Genomic DNA, 18,490 nt, shown 5'->3' on the forward strand with positions numbered 1-18,490 from the left:
GCCGTTTTCTGTTTTTCAACATTAAGTGAGTAATCACTACATAGTAAATATTGTAAAAACTCAGCGCGCGGCTCGTGTTTGTGTGTGTGTGTTCTTTTAGGGTCTAACCCTTTAAGTTTTTGAAACATGAAGAAGAGGATAGACTCTAATCCTCGTAAGGTTGGTCGGTATCTTATTTTTCTTATAGACTACTGCAAATCCATCAAAAACATCTATTGTTAATCATAATAATTCTAATAAGCGTTTAATCAAATATTTTTGATATTATTAGTCAAATGCAAATTGCTAGTTTTTAAACTGAAGACAAAAAAAAAAGAACATTGATACGAGTATAAATGCTTTCCACTCTATATTTTTTGTTAGATTTATTGGTCCCTGCCATTACTTGGTTTTGTTGCTATGGCTTCACGTCTTTATTGGAGACTCGTAATAATAAGAATTTTCCTTATTTAAGAATTTATATGCAATTATGTAACGTAATATTTGGATTGTGTCTGTCTGAGATAGTTGGCTCTACAGATTGATTCAGTTAAAATAAAGAGAGAGTGAACCGGTTGTAATATATCGATCATCTTATCGTGAAAATATTTATTTGTCGTCTAATACAATGGCATTATTTTTTATAAATGCCAATGCCATAACAGAAGGAGGAATGTGTGTTATGTTATAAAAAACAATCGAAAATAAACAAGGTCCCTAAAACCTCAGCAGGTCTCTGGATAACAGCCGGAATATTTAAGAGCATTACGTATAATGGCAAAGGAGTATGGTGAAAAACACACAACAAAAAACCAGGATTCTCAAAACGTTTTTTTTATGATTGTTTGGAAGTGTAAAACATTACTTTACACATAACTTTCGGTACTTAGACATATGTAATGAAAGTTATTATCTTCAGCCAATTTTTTTGTTTCTTCAAATTATGTGTTTTTGCGAATCAATTAAGATTATTTTATGATTGTTACACATTTAGTTATATTTTCATTTAAGCTACAAGGCTATTTATAATTAAATCACGGGAGTGGTATATTTATTAAATACTAAAACAACGTTTCTCCACATTGATAATAAATTTTGTGAATAAAGGCTCTTTCTTCTATGGTGAGCATAACTGTTATAAAGACTAATGTCATCTTATGTTTGAGATTGGAACAAGTAATCTAACTCTCAAATAATTTAAACATATTTAATAGCTGTTTAGTCCACATTGCATCAGCTGCTATCAGTAATTAAACATAGGACCAAAATAGGGTATTCGAGGCATTTTTCTTGTTATAATTTTTATCACGTACCTTTCAGATGTGCTTTTCAACCCCCACCCCCCCTAGCCAACCAATGTTCTCCCGACTACTATAATATGGTTCCTCAAGTAGTAAGGTAAAACTAGCCCACGGGCGAAAGACACCCTTTGGCTTTGTGGATTGCTCTCTATCCGTTACAGTTTAAAAACTACGCTTCAATATTACTAAGAAATGGCGTTGGAGTAAAACAATGCCATTTACAAACTGAATTACACGACTTTGCAATGTGGTGGTTTATTTAATGAAATTATTTAAAAGGTAAAATGAAATCATGGAAAAACTAATACTTTGAAAGTATTTAATAAATTAAATATGTTTTGCTATTAAGAGAATATTTAAATGACACGGACGAAGCAACTCAAGTACTTTGAAGATAACATATTTCCACACAGGAAAAAGTAAGAATGTAAGTTGCTGAAGCTTAGATTGTAAAAGATATAAACCTGAATCTTTTTATCGAAATAAAATACAACAAAAAATTCGTGATAACTTCATTACTGAAACTTCGCGTCGGCCTCCTTTGTTCAGGTACGTCAATATCCGATTACCAGTTCTATCGGATAGGGCTCTATATTTTGTTTTTAGACTCCCTTTTCTTTTTCTGTGTTTAATTTTTTATTTATTCTTCCAATCGGAATTACACCAGTAGTACAATTATAATAAGTGTTAAAACACAAATATTTTTTTATGAAACTCTATTACTAAAACATAACCCATTCAAAATACACTACACTGTAAAAAGTAATGTGCACAATCAAACACCTGTTTTTATCCTTAAACACTTACGATCCTTTTCTGCAAATTAAAGTAATTCTAGAATATTTGAAATAGAACAAGCTTGACATTATCATTTTGACTAATTGTTGTGATTTTCTCATCATGCGTTTCTAATATCACAAATCTAGACCTCCTCTTTAAGCCTGTTGACTATGTACATAGACCACTACAATACTGTAAAAACATATGTAATAAAACAGAATGGACTCTAATGATGGCAATCAACCAGCACTTTTCCCAGCAGTTGATTATAGCATTATAACAAGTACAACCTACGTATTTAGCAGAAGTAGGTTTCTAACCTTCTGAGGGGATGTCCAGCCTACGTTCTTTTAAAACAGTTGTAAACGTACAACGGTGGTTATCTAGAGGATGATAAGTACTTAGTGTGAAATGTAAAACTTTATGCTTAGTTATAAACCATAATAAAACTAAATTTATAAATTTCAAAATGTTTAGAAAATGTTATAGTTTGCGTAAACATTTATTTTACTTTCTTCTATTACCTTGTTTTCTAACAGGTAACATGCATATTTATATATGAGAATCAAAACAAATTACGTGCATTTTCATGTACTTTCTAGTCAATTTACTAAATATGAATCATGGCAAAAAACACTCATTGTTAGGAATTATTTGGTAAATTTATTAATTCTTTTAGGGAATAGTTTATTTAATCTTTGGTCTCTTAGATGCACTAATAAATGTAAATGTCTTCTAAAAGTTATGAAAATTATGAAATTATTATAAATTAAACTTCAATAAGTTTAAGGATCGACTTACAACTTGACCCAATGAGATCGTAACAGTTTTGGATAGTCGGTCTGTTTAACCTGAACAAAATTTGCTTCGGTTAATCCTTGTATTTTCTTCTTAAGCAGTGAACAATTCAAACCGTCAATGGTAACAACCACATAAAAGAAAACTTAGATATGACACTGGAAAATTAAATTAAAATAGAAACTATTTGAGTGTGCATTTTAACAATGAAAACTGTAAAAAAATAGAATTAGCTATAAGCTTTTCTACAATTTGTTTCATACATTTAACTTTCCAAACTACTATTCTAACTAGAAATATAAATTAACTAATTATTAGTTATTTCTTAGGGAAAGTAAACTGAATTTGATATTATTATGGAAAAATCTCCAACTCTCAAATCTAAGTGTTGGGTTACTTATAATTTTGTTTTCTGTTGTGATTTAATGAGTGATGGTTACCTTCAGTTATTTTTCCAACTAACTGTTATTGTTTCAATAATTTTATTGTAATTCAACGAACGGACAATTCATTGGATCGTTGTATTTAATTACTTTGCCAATAGAGAATATTCCACTAATTTTAAAACTGTAAAACCGAGTGTTATCAGGAAAGAAACAGTAAAAATACATCTGGAAGTCAATGAAAGGGATCGTAATCGAAACATAACTAAGTATATAGCAAGTAATTAGAGATCCACTTATCTGATGACGTGCTGCCAGGAACTGAGTAATTGCGAAAAGTCACGCAAAGGCGATTGTGAAATGCCACTCAGACGACAAACTTATCTAAACATAGAATAAAGGTTTTAATTTATTACACCTTTAGATATGACACGAAACAGTTTTAATACAGTGGCAATAGGAGAAGTGAGGAAGCATGCAATGCAAGCAGTGATACCTGTATTGTTTTTAAATCTATTGGACTATTGCGAGGGTTGTTTGTAATAAATAGCGATTTTAACGTTGTCCATTAGATAAATTTTACAGTATCGACAGACTATGCAATGTATTCCTTAACCACCTTTAATATACGTGTAACATTCAAATTGGTTTGAAAGCTTTTTACAAAAATACGTGAAATATAGTAGTAGTAAAAGTAAGAATTATAAAATATTTATAATAGTTGAATCTGACAAAGTTAATGTAATAAAAACCCCCATATGTAACATTTGCTGGAAACAACTATTTAATAATATGTAAAAATGGCTTTAATGCTACAAAATACAAGGCATAAAAACTACAAAATTGTGTACGAGCGTGTATTCTTCAAACGACTACAATATCTTACCTTACACATTTAAGCTGATAATGACATCAGCTATGTTTTCTAGATAAACTAATTCTAAATGCATGAAGTGTAAAGCTAAGGGAAATGCAATGTGGAACATCTGATCGGAATAAAGTGCATATTTTGGGATATTTCACGAAGAAATCTCCATTCCCTCAGAGGTGGAAAGGGAAGATTTTATCTTTTGAAAACCATATTAATGATGACAGTCCACTAGGAACCGTTTCGAAAATAAAACGATTTCAGACATAGAAATTTCTTCAAGAGGAGGCAAAAAGGTTTATAAATCGGTGATTGGGATTTATACTTACATTCTGCACTACAAGTATTAGTAAAGAGTATATTCCACCTAAAAAGTGTAAGAAACCAGTAAAGTTAACAATTTATATATTGCCATTAAACAGCGGTCGAGTTAATGTGTTGATGACTACGAATTAATATAGTAACTGAAATCATTGTAGTAACTTTTCTGTAGGTAAAATTCAATATTTAATTTTTTTTTTAAGAATAGTTTCCATTGTATAGATTAAATTTAATAAGTTTACGTTTACTGAAAATTTTAAATAAAGTGAGAAATATAGTATAATATATATATATATATATATATATATATATATATATATATATATATATATATAAGCAGTGCAGACGTACTGTGATTTGGCTCTTCCAAACTTTAATGTTTGTTGTGGATATATTACATTTTAATGATACATAGTGAGTAATAATAGCTTTAGGAGCCTATATCTAAGTATTTATTAAAGTTTTTGAAGTGAAAGATACTTTCAACTTGTGTAAATCACATAACCTGCTTGTGCCTTACAACCTAACCTATAAAACCTAACCTATACAAGCTAACCTACACATGTCCAATTGTAAAGTTTGCAACCATCCGCTAGGAAAAAGGCTCAAAGTTTCGTGTGCTGATTGTACTCAAGACTTTCATGGGTCTTGTGTCAGGCTAAGCAAAGCCAGACATTGAATATCTAGCAAGTGAAAATATAGTGTGGAGGTGTGAGCCTTGTGCAGTAACTAGGCGCTAGCAGTCTACGGCTGGAGTCCTCAGGCTACAGGAAGGAAATCTTTCACTGCAAGATGTTATCAAAGCTATTGAAGATCTTAAAAGTGAGTACAAAAAATTCGCTTAATGATTTAAATGTCTCCTATGAATTATTGAACAGTAAGATTGATGGACAACACAGAGGCAGTAAAACAAAACAATAAGAAAATAGATGACTATTTGAAACTAATTGACACTCTTGCAGCAGAAAACAGTAAACTAAAAGATAGAGTCTCTATTTTAGAAAATAAAGTCGATGAAATGGAAACAAACTCTAGAAAAAACTGTGTTGAAATTCATGGGATACCTGAATCTGATAATAATGTTATGGATCATGTAAAATCTGTAGGCCAAGCTCTTGGTATGGAGATAACTGACCAAATGATTGACAACTGTCATTTGTTACGCAAAAGGCCAGGTTCAGATAGGCCCCCAGGCATCATAATTAAGTTTGTGAGGAAAAATAGATGCTGAAAATATGTTGCAAAAGAGGAAAGGGAAGAAAGCTTTCTACTAGGCATCTGGGAATGCAGTCAGATATCCCAGTCTATATTAATGAATCCTTATCACCGGCTAGAAGGAGATTGCTTGCCATGGCGAGAGAGGTAAAGCTCTCCAGAAACATTACAAGTGGTTGTGGGTGAGGGGTGGAAAAATATTTTTAAGAAAAGAAGACCAATGGGCCCAGTGTCAACTGTGACATGCCAAGCAGACCTGGTGAAACTGTGAGTAATGTAATTGGACTTTTTCTGTTCAAATATTAGTTTATGTTATAGTTATTTTATGTTGCTATTGTGTTTTAAACTACTTATTAGCTACATACTTAGAAAGTACTGTTTTGTTTTCTTTATATTAAATGCAAAGTAGTTCTCAATGTTATGAAGGACATAGATTTTGTTAACAAAGACTCTGGGTTTGTTTTAATCCACCAGAATATAAGGAGTTTGAGGGCGAATTTCGACACATTTTTAGCTGAATTGTCAACTTTAAATAATGTTCCAAAATTAATTGTTCTGACAGAAATATGGATAAATAGCTCTGAGAAAAATTTTTATCAAATTCCAAATTATAAATCTTACTACAAAACTAATGAAAAATATAGAGCTGGAGGAGTGGTTGTATTTGTACACAATAGTTTTACTGTTATTAAATATGTCTGATGTTGTATTTCATTCAGCTGATGTGATAGAGTTATCTTTTAAAATGTATGAATGCTATTTTAAAGTTACTTAGTATATATAGGTTTGCAACAGCAGTCTGCGGATATATTTATTGATGAACTTAAAGCCTACACATCTACTCAAGATGTAAAATCATGCAATAACTTAATTATTATAGGAGACATAAAACTTAAACTTATTGGATGACAATAGTATAAATTGAAGAATATAAAATTAACTTAGCTTGTAATGGATTAGAATCTTTAGTAAATATTCCTACAAGAATCACAGATAAGTCACAAACATGCATTGATCACTTACTTGTTAGAATAAGAAACAAAAATAAAGTTTACAGTCGAAGCAGCTTGTGATTGACTGTGCTATAAACTGATCATTGTTTATCAGCTGTTTGGGTGCGTGGAGAGAAGGATAATTCGGTTTAAGGTCGCACAACTGGCCAACTCCTCTTATCGCGTATAATCATAACTATCTAAATTTCATTGCTTGATAAAGCTGACTGGAGTGCAGTATATAATGAACAGAACGCATCAAATGCATTTGACACAATTTTATAGTATTTTTCAAGATATATTGAATAAAAGCAAAGATTTAATTAAAAATAAAAACGCTAAAATAGTTAAACTAAAACCGTGGATCGATGAATCTACTTGTAGGCGTATTAAAATAAGAAACCTTTTACTTAAAAGGCTTAATAAGGAACCTGATAATGAATTACTTAAACGAAACTTCAAAGAATATAGAAACAAGCTACAGTTTAGATATTCGATTGCTAAAAATAAGTAATTATTATCGCCGACGTTTTGAAACAAACAAAGGTAACTCTAGAGAGACGTGGAAAGTTTTAAATGAAATCACTGGGACAAAAATCCATCACTAATTCTAACATTGCGTTAAATATTAACAACACCTATGAAAATGATCCATATGTCGTCGCTAATGAGTTTAATAACTATTTTTTATCGGTTGCTGAAAAGCTTAGTACATAAACAATATAAGCCTCACAATGTTTTATACTATGAATTTTAAAAAACTATTTTACAGAGAGATCTCCAACTCGATCAATGTTCTTATATCCGGTTTTAGAACAAGATGTATATAATGCAATAAATTCGCTTAAAAACGGAACGCCAGGAATAGATGGAATTAGCTCACAAATAATTAAAAGATATTCTAACAAAATTATTCATGTATTAGTAATACATAATTAACCTAAGTTTTGAAAACGGGCGTTTTTCCAGATAAAATGAAGGAAGCAGTTGTAATTCCAATTCACAAGAAAGATTCCAAACTGATTAAGTGGAAACTACAGGCCAATATCTTTATTATCATCATTTTCCAAGATAATTGAAAAATTAATGAAGAAGCAATTGACCGCTTTTCTTGAAAAAATTAAATTTTTCAGTGATAATCAATTTTGGGTTTCGACAAGGCATGGATACTGAAAGTGCGCTATTAAAATTTATGGGAAAAGTCTCAGAAGGTATTAATGATGGAAAAAAAAGTCTGTGGTCTTTTCCTAGATATCACAAAGGCTTTTGACATGGTAGATCACCAAATTTTGCTTACTAAACTATACAATTGTGGTTTAAGGGGAGTGATTTATAAATGGTTTGAGAGTTATATATCAAATAGAAAACAGTGTGTCAGAATAAATGGGGTATTTAGTGAAATGGGCAAAAATTAAATACGGTGTTCCACAAGGATCGGTGTTAGGGGCAGTTCTCTTTTTGATATATATAAATGACCTTTGTAACGCAGAATTTCATGGACAAGTCACATCATTTGCAGATGATACTGCTTTATGTTACATTGATGATAAGTGGAGTGATATTCAGGAAAATATTAATTTAGATATGCAAGCTATTCAATGGTGGTTTACAAAAAACAATTTGGTTTTAAGTCCTACGAAAACAAAAATTACATAAATTTTAATTTACGGGGGGGAAAGTAGATTTTCCAATTAAAATTATTTCAAAATGCATTACTTGTATTTGCTGCTGTAGAACGTGCAGCACTAACTGTGTAGAGGTAAAACCTGCAGAGAGTGTTAAGTATTTAGGTCTAACTTTGGATTCAGAACTAACATGGAAAACCCATATTTTTAATCTAAAACAAAAACTTAATAATGTCCTGCCGGCTTTTCTTTTTCCTAAGAAATATATGTAATGATGATCTGTTGAGAATGTTGTATTTTTCATTGGTACACAGCCGATTAGAGTACGGAAATCTCTTGCTGGGGGGGAACTTATGTAACAAGTACTAAAACATTATTTATTTCTCAAAAAAAAATTCATCAGATTAATTTTGAAAAAAAAAAAAACAAAACAGATCCGACCTTTCCGTTATTTTGTCAATTTAAAAAATTTTACCTTGAGGACATATGTATGTTTAGTAAAGTACTAAGGTTGTGTTTTTTAATCGTAGTAGAAACAATACGCACTTGAATGTGTGTATAAGACTAAATTACGTTAATGCAAGAGATGTGTATGTGCCTAGACCAGCTAATACCTATTTTACTAAAACTTATAGCTTCCTAGCTCCAAGAATTTTTAACCAATTACCCATTTCAATTCGTAATGCCAACTCTTTAACCTTCTTCAAATTCTAGATTGAGGTCTTGGCTTTTAAGCATAGAAAATATTGATGAATTATTACTTGTAAATAGCTATAAAGGTAACATAGCTTTTTATTTTTCTATTTTGCTAGTAAATAGTAAATTGGTTCGGTTATGATGTGTGTGTATTTTACCATGTGTTTTTTTCCATGTATTTAAGTTGCAATAGAATTAATTAATAGATTAGTTATATGTACAGCAATGCCATATTTCAATAAGTTGCCAATTTTGGATTTTTTGTTCAGGTTTTTGTGTATGTCATAACGAAATTGTATGTGGAAATTCAAGGACTTTTTGTATTCCTCTTGTGTGTTTATGTTTAAGTTTCAAGAAAATCTGTTAAGTAATCATTTTTAAATTCTGTTGAGATTCTTTTCTTTTTCTGTAACATTTTATGCTTTTTGTTGGCTTATTGAATAATTAAATTGTATTATATGAAACTTAATAGGCTCCTAATTTTCCACTAGTAACAACTTTGTGAAATTTATATATTAGTTAATGTATTATACATATAGTAGTTAAAGTTTGGATCTATATATTTTATGTTAAATAGAAGATTTAGCCATCACTCTAGGAAAAATTGTGTGTTAATTTCCTCCACACAGGCTTTGCCTTGGAGGTTAGTTATTTTCTCTATTAGAACGTATATTTTATATTTGTATTTCTATTGTACATTAGTGAATATTATGGTAATATTGGATGTAAACATGGTTTCTGTACAATTTCTGTAATGTATTTTGAGAAAATAAATCATTATTATTATTTATTATTATTATTATTATTATTATATATATATATAATTATATATAATTTTATATATATATATATATATATATATATATATATATATAATTATTAAACTAATGACAACTATTATACTTCTTTGCAGAGTACAATTATTATTCAATATAAAGTGATTATTTGGGGCTTTAATGTATTTTGTTTATTATTATCGCTCACGTAAAATAAAATCAACGAAACCAATAGTGCCAAGATTACTGCTCTGCTTTGTGTTTGTTTATTGCACAAAACAAGCCAATATCCACTGTTTGTTTGTTTGTAGCCCGTTTTGGTAAATGCTTTAGGTGACCGTGTAAATTGCCTTTGTTGTATCCACGGATTACAGGTTGGTCGATTGCAGGCTAGTTTTGTACTTTGCGGTATGCGAATATTATTGATTTTACTTATTCAAGAGTGCAAAAACTGTGAGTGTATATGTGTGTTTCAGGTTACAATTTGTAGTCTATATCTTTATAGAATACAGGATATAACGCTGAATCTGAGGCCAGACAGCTCAAAGTTTCTTGGGTTTAGCAAAAAAATCATTAAAACCAAACTTGTTTTTGTTTTAAATTTTTTCTAAAACATTACCACACCTTTATTATATTTACATTTTTACACGTAATCATTTTCATAATAATAACACATTGTAAATAAAACAAAAGTTCTCAAGTCATGTAAACACACACACACACACGCGCGCGCACGCACGCACACACGCACACGCGCACGCGCACACACACACACACACACACACACACACACCTACGCACACACATAAGAACGCGCGCGCACGCACCAAATGTCGTAGAATACAATTAGAATATGAAGCTATATGCAATGAATCTTGAGTGCGGTTATGAGTTATGATCAAATTAAATTACATTTTTATCATAATGGGGTTAGTTGAATAAGTTACAGTTCAAATAAAACTAAAACTAGGACAGCTTCGGGCTTATTACAAACTTGTTACCTTGTTTAAACGAGATTTTATACTGTGAATTATTTAAATATAGTAACAAAGTTTTCTTCTTTATTTCATGGTTCTTTTAAGTCAAATATTTAAACAGTGGAAATAAGCTTGACCTATATATGCATTTGATTTAAGTTACAAATGCACTAAAACTGACGAATTCTAAATTTGCATTTAAGAGACTCTAATTAGAATACATTTAGTGAGCTTGGATTTCTGACTCTGCGTTGCCTATATAACTTGGAGTAATCTGGTACTGTAATATAGTACATATTATAATGTCTTGTGATATCTTGGAATTCTAGTAAGCTTTGGATCTGATATTTTTGCAGTAAAGAGGAATCACGTGTACGATTCATCTCTAAAGCTCAAAATTTGCTATAAAGGTCCTAGGTGAGATTTGTTAAACGAAAGTGTAATGCATACACGTTTTATACCACGGATATAAGTGCTTGACCCTAGTTTTCGTCCATTAGACTCGTAATAGTCGTATTATAATATTATGGGTGATTTTAGTTTAAGATGATGGAAAAAGATTTGTTAATACATAAATATATCAATGTCTAAAATAAGGAGAGTACATATTTCAATCAATATTCCAATTGATAAACATTATTGTATTCTACCCAATTTAGTCACTTTCAGTACGTGGTATCTGTTTGTCGCTAATTAATGGTGCAAAGCCCTAATTGGCACATAATGCGCCTAACTCCACCCTTAGTAAAGTTACAGGCAAACTGCCACAGAGCCTGTAACTAGCAGATAACATATAGGTATAAAACATTGGGTGTAAATTGGGAACAACACTTTCTGTACACGACAAAACAAACAGATCGTTTTGATTAGTAATACGATTTAATTATCCGATTCGTTTACAAAATGTCATATTTATGTAAGTATACATCAGTACGTTATATATATAGAATTTTTATTTTACGATTAATAACCAAGAAATTTATGCTTTCGTTACTTATGTAAAAAATTACTTTACATCAAGAACGATGTACATTAGGTAAATAGCCTGACGCTTTTAGACTGATATCGAGGTTAGTTTATCAGGTTGGTGGTACAGAGGGCTAAACAGTCCTAACTCAAATAAATAAAAGGTATTTACATTTTCATTTAAATTGCATAGAATAATTATCGAAAAAGGATTTATTATAAAGCAGTTTTAAAACATCATCGCTTTGTGCAACGTTGTTATATTTAATTTTTTCCAAGTAGTTAGTAATTGATATTCCTCAACGCCCAGTTTGGCTATTCCCATGACATGATGTATAATAGCGTGACCTAGCAACCGCCCACCTGTTCCTTTCTTCATGAAAAGTGGCTTTGTTTAACATATCGTTACCTAAATATATTTCTGTCGAGTTGTTACTTTTCATAATAAATTTGTAGTATTAATTATTCCCACAGTTCCTTTTTCTTACTTACTTAAAATTTTAAGCATCTCGATAGGAAGTTACGTGTCAATTTACCAAAAACAGTAAACTTTTTTATTCCACCAAAACGATTGATATATTTCCGAAGTGAAAAAATAAAACGAAACTATTTTTCATTACTTTTACGTTTAATTTCATACACTTAGAAACTATGAAATTGCTTTTATAATTATAAAACACTTAAGTAAGTATTTTCTTACTGTATGTAAATTATGTCATAATAAATATAAATAATAATATTCTGTACAAACGACACAAGATAAACTTGTAAAATGACAACAGTTTATATTGGAACGAACTTCAATACATACACAAAGAATTTAAACAAAGAAACAACGAATATCGTAACCCACAGAAACGCTTTGATAAAGAAGGTAGAGCAAAACTTTCTGATCCCGACAAACATCAAAACACTAGCAATCGTTGAACTATATTCTCTTATCTGATATACTCCGGTTAGACCATAGATTATCGGGACCTGTCTCTAGTACATTACTTGCTAAAGTCTATTTTAAAATACAGATAAATGATTTTAGTACTGCCAGCATCGTCTGAAAGATGCAATGTCACCTTATATTCCAGTGAAAGGGGTAAATTACTACTCATCTATGCTTGAAGGTTAAGCCTTAGCGGTTGTAGACATCTCTTCATTTTCATACGATCTATATTTCACTTGTTTCATCATTTCCTGAATATAAAATTTCGTAGGTTTGCCTCTTGTCTTTGTTCCTTTTATCCTTATCGTCAAAGATATTATTAAGGTTTATTAAAGTATTATTAAGATGTTATCAAGGATACAGGTCTATATTAAGTTTGTATAGTTTTCGGCTCCTATGCTGTAATCTTCATGCTAGAACTTGAAACCTAATAATTCATTATTCAATTGTTCATATTGATGTTTGGGGTTAAAAATTGAAATGGCAGCAACTTAACAGTTCATAGTTGTCACTAATCCGATAAAAATTTTCTTTACATGGTCTTAGGCTCTTACGTATTCAATTGTACTGGTTTACTATTGTATTCATTTATTGTTTGCTTTTCTGTAATTTGTTTAAAACTGTTTATCACCCTTGATAAATACACCTAAACTGATTATAGTATAAAATATAACATTTTTCTAATTTCGTTCTGCTCCTATCAAGATGTAGATAAACCAGCTTAACAGACAGCTTGTGAAAAATACAACATTTTCTGTCAATTAAATAATTATATTGAAATAAAGCAACAGTATAGAATAGAATAGAATAGAATATATTTATTTTTCGAAAGTAATTACAATCCATCACAACTAAAATAATCTGGTGCAAAATTATCAAAAAAGATGGTAATAATATTAATTCACATATAGTCTTAAATTAATGACTGCGATTAAACTATACAATATCACAAATTATCATAATTATTAAAAGAATAGAAATACTATATATAATATATATAATAAATAAAAAATATAAGTTTAAATGCAGCACACATATTCTAGTATATATCCAATATATATTTACTTTAAAAAAACATAGGGCCTCTAAGGCAAAGCCTGTGTAGAGGTTCCTTCTCCAAGATTAAACAATTTTGCGCTACAAAGATTTTTATATTTTCTTTAACTACATTAAAGTCCCACTAAATAAATGCAATTGTGGCAATATAACATCATCAAACCTAGCCGCTTAGAATAATGTTTGTTTTCTTTACGATATAGATTCAAACAAATTAAACTTGTATATTAATAAGGTGATCAATATTATCTTTTTTTAAAAGCCAAAACTTCAATTTTTTTGCAAACAACTTAGCATTTGTACAATTTGCAATGCTTTTCGGAATAATATTGAAAATTCTAGGACCCATAAAACAATAACTTTTTGTAAAAAGCGTTCAAATTTGGCTTGGGTACTTCCAAACGTTCTTTATACCTCAATTTATCTTTGTAACAATTATTTAATTCATTCAAATTCCCACTTTTCACGAAAAAAATTTTTAATACTTTATATACAAACATATATTTTAAAGGGAGAATTCTTAAATCTACAAATAAAGGCCAAGATGGTTCAAATTTACTTTTTCGTTTAATTAATTTAATAATTTTCTTTTGCTGTGTAAAAAGTGGTTTCAAACTGTTGTCAAAAGTCCCACCCCAACAGAAAATACCATATTCCAGTCTACTGTTTACTAATGAAAAATACAACATTCTTAAGACATCTTCCGTGCACATGTTTTTTCAAAAAATAGAAACATCTTAGTGTATTGTATAACTTTTTCTTTAAACTTTCAATGTGTTTCTTCCAGTTTACCTCCCTGTCTAAAATTACTCCCAAATATTTCAAACTATAAGTCTGTGACACAATTGCACATCTATTATTGCAATGGGTATTTTTAAGCAAACAGTCCATACATTTATATATAATTTCATTATCAAATTCTTGCTCACTTCTTAAATTGAAATTTATGTATTTTGTTTTTTCCGGACTTAAAAGCATACAATTGCTTGTAAACCACCATTGAATAGCGTTCAAGTCAGAATTCATGGCTTGCTCTATTTCAGTCCAACTATTTTTTACGTAACACAAAGCTGTGTCGTCCGCAAAAGATGTTAATTTTCCATTTAATTTTGCATTACAAAGATCATTAATGTAAATTAAAAAAAGAATTGCTCCCAAAACTGACCCTTGGGGTACTCCACTACTGATGTAACCAATTTCACTAAAAAACGTTGTTAATTTTCACACATTGACTCCTTTTTGATAAATAACTTCCAAACCAGGAATAAGCATTTCCTCTAACCCCGCTCATATATAACTTTTCCAAAAGAATTTTGTGATCTACTGTGTCAAATGCCTTTTTTATATCTAAGAAAATTCCACTAACTTTTTTTCCGGAATTTAAGGACTCATAAACTAAATCCATGAAACGTTTTAATGCTACCTCTGTACTCAACCCTTCCCTAAATCCAAACTGATTTTTCACTAAAAAACTTGTTTCTTTCAAGAAATGTGACTAGTTTCTTTTTCATTAATTTTTCTAATATTTTTGCGAAAATAGAAAGAAGAGATATCGGTCTATAGTTATTGCAATCTTTAACAGAGTTATTTTTATGCAAGGGTATCACCACTGCAGTCTTTAACATATCCGGAAAAATTCCCTTTTCAAAACTTAAATTAACTAAATACAACAAAACATCTGAGATCTTAGGATAAATTTGTTTTAGCATACCAGAACTAATATTATCAATCCCAGGTGAAGTTCCACTCTTTAGTGAATTAATTACTCTAATCAAATCTTCAGCAAGTACTGGATCAACAAACATGGAGTTAACTGAGTTTTTTATCTTAAAGCAATTCTTAAAATAACATGAATTCAGATTACTAGGTTTTGTCTTCGTGATATCCAATGTATTCACAATAGATAAGAAAAAAATTATTAAACTCATTACAAATAGTTTTAGTATCCTTAACTTCATTACCATTTATGTTCAGACTCTTTATTGATTTATTTTTTACTTTTTGACCTGTCACTTCATTTAATACTTGCCAGGTTCTTTTTGAGTCACCGTTACAGATTTTAAAAGCATTCTCATAGTATGAATTTTTTAAATTTTTTATTTCAATCTGAAGTTTATTCCTATATTTTTTAAAATAATTAATTAATTTATCATTGTTCGGGTGATTTTTAACTTTCTCAAAAAGCTTGTTTTTAAATTTTATTTTCGCACATATATAATTATTCATCCACGGTTTAATTTTAAACTAAGCTTTCCCTAGCATTACGTTTTTCAACTTTACATTCAGAAATGATTGACAGAAGCTTACTGTGAAAAGTATAAAATGCAGAGGACGGGTTTGTGTCACTGTAGACATCTTTCCAATCTACGCTATCTAGAGTTGTTTTTCCAGTTTGACGTAATCAATACGATAAGAAGGGCCAGAGCTCGCAGGTGACGTGTCTATCTGTCTGTCCGTCCGGTTAGCGCACACTCGTTACACTCAAGACAACCATCCGGTGGTCCGTTATGTTTGTGTCAACAACCATCACTTCCGCCTCCGTCATATATTTGTTTGTTATCTTTGTAAAAACGTGATCAATGCAGGAAATCGATTCAGCTGTAATTCTAGTTGGTTCTTTTTATTAAACATTCGAATCCATTTGAGGAAAGAAAAGTATTGTATTTATCAACAGTTCTGTCATTAATAAGTAAATTAAGATTTACGTCACCAATAAAAAAAACATTCCTCTTGTTATTGAAGTTATGGTTGTCCACAAAATATGTGTTAATTTCGTTCAAAAATAATTCCTTACTAAAACTGTGCAGTCTATAAATTGCAATTAAACAGAAATATTGAGAGTTAAATTTAAATTCTAATTTTAGCATATCAGCTGACATTATATTAACAATATCAAAACTATTGACTTCAATACCCGACTTAATAAATATTGCAATACCTCCAGCTCTATGATCTCCGTTAGGTTTTATGTAACTTGTGTAATTACGAATATTGTAAAAATTTAATTTCATTTTCGTCAATCCAAATTTCTGACAATACTATTATTTCGGAATGCAAACCTCTACCATCCATTTCAGCCAAGAAGCTATCAAAATTACTCCTCATACTGCGAATATTTTGGTGTAATACCTCTAAATTCTTCCACTCTTTAGTCATTAAATTGTTTTTGTTATAAACTCATTTTCATTAAACAAATAAAAATCCATCAAAAATACAATATACTACAATGTAATATATACAAGAGTCCATCAAGGTTCAAAACCAGATCAAAGAATATTAAATCAAAATTCAATATAATAATACAAAAATAACAGATGCGCGTCCTTTCCATAAACTCAAAATATTCATTTTGTTTTATATTTATAATTCTAACTTAAAGTTGTTATTGCATTAAAGCGCTTGACAGTTCCATAATTAGTTTATAAAGAAATTATAAAAATAATATTATTTTGTAGCAATACAATAAAAATAACCCTTGGAATACAAATCAAAATACTGGAAAGGTTTACACTTGTGTAAAAATTAATACTAAATGAGACTATGTACATAATTACAGATACCGTTGTAAGTCCTCCTCACTCGAGATGACCTTTACTGGCGCTTTATCTTCTTTTCTCATGAAGATTTTCCCGTTTCGGACCCAGAGGAATTTGTAGTTCTTCTCACGCTGAAACTTCCTCGCCAATGCATGTAACCTCCTCCGAGCTGGTGACAGCGACTCATTGACATAGATCGGGCAATCGTCCTTCCTGCCAATGTGACGGGTCGACAGGGTCGTCTTCACACGCCTCCGCTGAATAAAACTCTCTTTGTCCATGCGACGCACAAATTTCACTATTATCCCTGGTGGCTTGTCTCCAGTTTTCTGTACACCCAACCTGTGACATGCGTCAACCATAGTGTCAGAGATATCAAAGTCCAAGGCCCTTCCGACGTCTTTAACAATGTTTAACACATTTTCTGCAGGCTCCAGAGGAATTCCTTGAATCTCAATGCAATTGCTTCTTGAGTATTGCTCAATGTCTTCAAGACGAGTTTCCAACTCCTTTACTTTTTTCTTTAATTGGCTATTTTCAGTTGTAAGGGCCTCTATGAGATTACTCATTTTACTACACTCGTTGCTCTGAGCCTTCACTGCATCTGTATTTTCTGCAAGTTGCAAATTCACAGCTTCGATGGCAGTATTAAAACTTTTTTCATATTGTTTTTGACTGTCCCTTATTTCTGTGACGACCTTCATAACGTCTTCAAGAGATAACCTGCCCTCGCCCGCCTCTGACTCAAACCGCATACTTTTCCGTCTTTCAGCTGCACAGTTCTTACACCTCCACACCATACCATCCTGGGTAATGCAGTCTACATCCGCTTTACTAAATTTCAAGCACACAGCATGAAAATCGGTTTTGCAGTCGCTGCACGTTTACTTTAGGCTTATTACCTGCAATAGGCTTCAAACACACACCACAACTAGACATTTCAAAATTAAAAAATAATATAAACAAATCAATTAACACTAAAATAACGAATATCGTTAGCTCAATAGGCTGGCTGAAACTTGATTAGGCCGAACTCGTCCACGCGATGTACAATAGCGGGAGCACGCACTGATAACGTTGTTGACTCTCCGAGCGCTGACTCATCACTGATGAAGCAGTATGCTTGCTATTAAACGATAATAATTTTATTGAATTCTTATTTTTTCAAGTTATTGTACACCCCATCACGTGTCACGTAACAGGATTCGTTAAGGTTGCATGCACAATTTAAAATGACAGACATACAATCATAAAAAATATAAATCAAAACAAAAATTACATCCC

General features: G+C 30.8%; 1 protein-coding gene across 1 annotated transcript; it reads right to left on the reverse strand.

The window, feature by feature from the left end:
• Window positions 1-17,220: 17,220 nt before the first annotated feature.
• LOC124374418 lies at window positions 17,221-18,006 on the reverse strand. Its single transcript, XM_046832633.1, has one exon. It carries the CDS (start codon window positions 18,004-18,006, stop codon window positions 17,221-17,223), a length of 786 nt encoding a protein of 261 aa, XP_046688589.1.
• Between the last annotated feature and the right edge of the window lie 484 nt (window positions 18,007-18,490).

Source organism: Homalodisca vitripennis, unplaced genomic scaffold, assembly GCF_021130785.1.
Source record: "Homalodisca vitripennis isolate AUS2020 unplaced genomic scaffold, UT_GWSS_2.1 ScUCBcl_8356;HRSCAF=16434, whole genome shotgun sequence".
NCBI lineage: Eukaryota > Metazoa > Arthropoda > Insecta > Hemiptera > Cicadellidae > Homalodisca > Homalodisca vitripennis.